At 42.6% G+C, this 4,728-nt stretch overlaps 1 protein-coding gene across 1 annotated transcript in view; it reads right to left on the bottom strand.

The window, feature by feature from the left end:
* Positions 1 to 4,422, bottom strand: part of prdm1a (PR domain containing 1a, with ZNF domain) — a 10,988-nt gene extending 6,566 nt beyond the window's left edge. Inside the window, exons 1-2 of the mRNA XM_034873621.1 lie at positions 4,207 to 4,422; positions 1,047 to 1,397 (exon numbers count right to left, since the gene is read on the bottom strand). Coding sequence (XP_034729512.1) covers positions 1,047 to 1,397; positions 4,207 to 4,233 — 378 coding nt within the window. The 5' untranslated portion in view covers positions 4,234 to 4,422. The remainder of the gene's footprint in view (positions 1 to 1,046; positions 1,398 to 4,206) is intronic.
* Positions 4,423 to 4,728: the final 306 nt, after the last annotated feature.

Raw genomic sequence — 4,728 nt, 5'->3', positions numbered from 1 at the left:
CCCCAGTTCCAACTGCTTTGTAAAAACCCTGCATAGATCCAGCACTGCTGCAGGAGATGATGACTTCCAAATCTATATAACGGACAACAAAGACTCATGATCCCCTTTAGAGGTGTTTTTGTGCTCTTCATCATTGATTTGTTTGTCGGATATCTGTTATCAAAAACGGCTTCTTGTGAAATTCTAATGAAAATTGGAGCTGTGGGAAGATGCAAGTTTGCAACAAATCCCTCCGACAGAAGCTAGACGCCCTCCGTTTTTCCCTTACTCATCACATTATCAGAGTCATTTTGGTCCTGTGCAATACCTCGCTGTTATCCAACCTTTAGTTTCAACCTTTGCCGCGTTGACATTTTGACTTTTTCACCTCCACTTCGACCAAGGACTTAAATCCGCTATCCAATCAAGGGTTGTGAAAAAAGTCAAAAGGGCACTATCTGATTAGTCGAGAAAGAATGAGACGAGGAATGTGTCACGCAAATCAGATTTCTTTATCCTGCCCGGTAACAAAACTGACCGAAGTGTCACCATTAAGTCAAATGAAGTTGATGGCAGTCAAAAGTTGGCTGTTTTGCTCCAGATTTTCAGGGTTTCAAGACACCCTGTTCCATATAAAGATGTAACTACTGCAGACTTGAGATATGATGAATCAGAGGAGTCAGAGTTGACGTCATCACCCCGTTGAATCTCACTGAGCAGCTTAAAAATTAGCAGACAGAAGCAGTCTGATGTGCTGTGTGTGATGGAATGATGAACTACGCTCCCTGTCAGCAGACACAGGTACTGCAGCTGGTGTAATGACTGACATATAATTAAGCCCCCACAAACACACACACACACACACACACAGAATCCTCCCTGCAATGTGTATGTGGAGTTTTATGGCGAGACACGACCCCCTCTCCATTACATGACGGGCATCTGACTCACGAGTGTGTGCAGATGGCTTTGCTGGAGTGTGTGTGAAACATTGGGACTGGAGAGAAAGTGTGTGTCTGCCAACCAACGTGTGTTTGTGTGTGTGTGTGTGTGTTTCTGAGTCTGACCTCCTTGCTGTCAGCCGGGTATTTGAAGACCAGGTTTCGGGGCAGAGACGCCTCAGCTCTGGTGGTTGTTGTCGTCACGGCGTCGCCGTCTTGCCCCGCCTCCCACGGTGTGTCTTTGACGATGTACGTGCACTTCTCCTCAAACTCTGGCTCCGTCCACTGGGTCATGTCTGCGTCCTCCATGTCCACGTCCATGTCCACGTCCGTGTCTGCCAGCGTGTGTGCTGCGGCGGAGCTGGTGGTGGTGGTGGTGGTGGCGGTGGAAGCCATCTTGGCTCCGGTGTGCGTGTCGTCCTGCTCCATGGTGTGCGCCCCCTCACTGGTCAACATGGCCGAGCTATGAGAGGTCGCCTGGTTCAGAGACAAAGGGAGAGAGCAAGAGAGATATATATATTTAAAAAAAATGAAATCTTCTTTATTTCAGCGTTTATAGAAATGAAGAAAAAGACCGTTTTTATTCTATGATTTAGAATGGATTTAATGGTAAGAAAGAAAGATGGAAGGGGGAAAGAAAGGAGGGAGAGCTGAGGCAAGAAGAAAAATAAATTAAGAAATGATAAGGAGAGAAAAAGAAAGAGAGAAAGAAATGTGGGTGGACGGAAGGAGGGAGAGCTGAGGGAGAAGGACAATATAAAAAAGAAAAAGATGAAAGATGAACGGAAGGAAGAAGGTAAAGATGAGAAAAGAAGGCAGGACACATTAGGGAAAAAGAAAGAAAGAAAGAAAGAAATAAGCAAAAAATGAGAACTAAGTGGAAAAAAAGAAGTAAAGTGAGAAGGAGAAGAGATGTGGGAACAAGATAAAAAAAGAAAAAGAGGAAAGAAAGAGAAGGATTAGGACAAAAGGTGATGAGAACAGAACAGAGATGGGGGATGAAGAGGGAGAGAAAGAAGAGAGGAAGAGCTGGGATTGCTATGGGGGGTGAGTCAGTGAGGAGGGGAGGGGGGTCTGACTAAGTCTGCTGTCACACACACACACACAAACACACAAACACACACAAACACACACACACACACACACACACACACACACACGGGAAGCATTTCGACTTGGGACCAAATTTGGGAAACAATTTAAACCTGCTTTCATTCACGACATGTAATAATCACTTTAATACAATAATATTAAAGGGGAATTATTTCCTAAAAGTACCAAAACCCAGCGACAGAATGTTGTAATTGTTATTCAGTTGATTTTTATCCTCACATTTAATAAGAAGTACAATCTGTTTCTATGTTTCCCATCTGCAAAATGAATCTAATTTTTGGATATCTCATCTCTAACAACCAGAGAGAGTCGGTTATTCTCCCGGCTGAGATAGGACGCGCTGATCAAAGGGGTACGAAGAGGAACCGAAGGAGGAACTTTACACGTGTATTACATATAAAGTGAAACAATCCTTTCCTTTTCTGGGTATATTCAAAATTTAGAGTCAATGGGACGAGTTCCTTTTTTCTTACAAGTTACACGTTTTCAACCAATGCATTTATTTATTCTTCATGAAGGATCCAGTTCTGATTTTTGATGCTTTAAACACACACACACACACACACACACACACACACACACACACACACACACACACACACACACAGGCAGATATCCACTCAGGGAAAATACATGCTGCTCATCCCACGCAGGCGAGCGGAAAGCGGCGGATCGTCAGTGAACACACTGAGCTTTGTGGATTCTTCTGCAGCCGCAGAGAGAACATGATTTCCCATCCAAGTGGCTCCAGTCCCAGCTAACGAGTCCAAACAGCAGCCAGACATGACACAGAGAGATGGACTCCAACGGCCTCTGCTCACTCACCAGGGGGGATTTCAACTCACAAATAAATGTTAACAGACATGATGACATTGTGATCCCTTTCAGGGTCCAACACACTGGCACAGACTGAATTTAATAAGCCCAGAGTGTCATCATGTCTTTCTGGAATAAATGAAATTTTTTTTTAGCTCTTGCAAATCACACAACTGACTTACTTGTTCTCAACTTGCAAGAAAGTGCTCTTAAAATGAATCAAAATAGGATGAAAATGGAAATAATTAAGAAAAAAAAGCTGATGTTCTTTGCTTCAAACACAACTTTTACTTTCAAATATATATTATCAGACTGGAGCAAAGCAAATCATTAAATTACATTATTATTACACAAAAAACTCCATTATTTGAGTTGTTATATTTAAGGGAAATGTACTCCCTGACAGCAGCTGAGAATAGAGCAACGCAACAACAGTTTCTGCTCTATTTGCCATTAATGAAGCCCAATAAATCCTCATTAGAAATGTAAATGTTTCTCAATATTTCATCTCTCAGCAAATCTGGGAATCCTCTTTGCACAACAGCTGCAACATCGAAAACTAATAGTGAAACCAAAAAAAACAAAAACAAGAAACAAACAGCCTCTCACACACTTAGACCAACTGAAAATACAGAAGCTGAGGCTGCACACAGTCAGAGGAATTTCTAATGAAGGTGCAATTCGATGAGTCAAGTCAAGATGAAACTGGCTGTTCTGTTTGACCGCCTATCGGACAGACACTGCAACGAGAAGTCACGCTTCTCACCTGAGTCCAACAGGCAAAACAGTCAAAACAGTCTAATTCACTGTGATGTGTGGGCACTTGTCTGACAACCCCCCCACCACCACCACCACCAACAATCCTGTCCACCTCTGAGTCCAGATCATTCAACAAAAAAAAATGAACTTCTTAAAGTGTGCAACAAATCCTTAAAATCCCAAACAGAGGTGCTGAACACACATCCTTAAAAAAAAAAGAAGAAAACAGCTCCAAGCAGCAGTCAAACAATCTAAATAAATAGAAATTGCACACAAAAAACATCAGAAAAAAACATTTTTTTGATTTTTTAAATCAGAAACAAACACCAAAGAAACAAATAAAAAAAATCTGACTTAAAACAACTTTTAAATTAACGAAAAACTAACTTTAAAGTTACTTTAAAAGGTGACTTTTACTTGCAGTTTGTCTTTTCTCCTAATCTCAAAAGGAAGAGCAAAAAAAAAAAAAACGCAAAAGGAGTTCAAATCTATGTTTTAGAAAATTAAAAGGTCCTTCAGAGGTATAAATGTTTTTTTAAGTGTTTTTTTTTTTTTAAGTGAAAACCGCCGGAGTGTGTAGGAGCTGCTCCGTACTCACCGTGTAACTTTGATCCCATCCACACATAGGGACGTCCGGTCAGATCCTCTGTGTGTGTGTGTCTGAGGAGTGTGTGTGTAGGACAGGTGCAGATATCCCCCTGTGTCCGTGCCGCTCCGCGCGCTGCTACTCCACACCGGTGTGTTAGAGTGTGTGTGTGTGAGTGGGTGAGCCACTCGGTGCTCAGTGTTCAAATGTCTCACAATGCCCGACATCCATCTGACTTAGCTGGAAGGAGGACCGCCTCTCTCCAAGGCCACGCCCACTTAGTCCTTACCCCCACCTCCTGGCCCCGCCCATCTCTCAGACACACACACACACACACACACACACACACACACACACATACACACACACGGGAAACAACACAACCTTTTCTGCATCAAAATAAAAAAGTTTCTTTCAATAATGATAATAGTGTGTGTGTGTGTGTGTGTGTGTGTGTGTGTGTGTGTGTGTGCGTGTGCGTGTGTGTGTGTGTGTGTGTGTGTGTGTGTGTGTGTGTGTGTGTGTGTGTTGATG

Source organism: Etheostoma cragini, chromosome 6, assembly GCF_013103735.1.
Source record: "Etheostoma cragini isolate CJK2018 chromosome 6, CSU_Ecrag_1.0, whole genome shotgun sequence".
Lineage (NCBI taxonomy): Eukaryota > Metazoa > Chordata > Actinopteri > Perciformes > Percidae > Etheostoma > Etheostoma cragini.
Note: the sequence above shows the minus strand (reverse complement) of the source record. Positions and strands in the feature narration are given on the sequence as shown.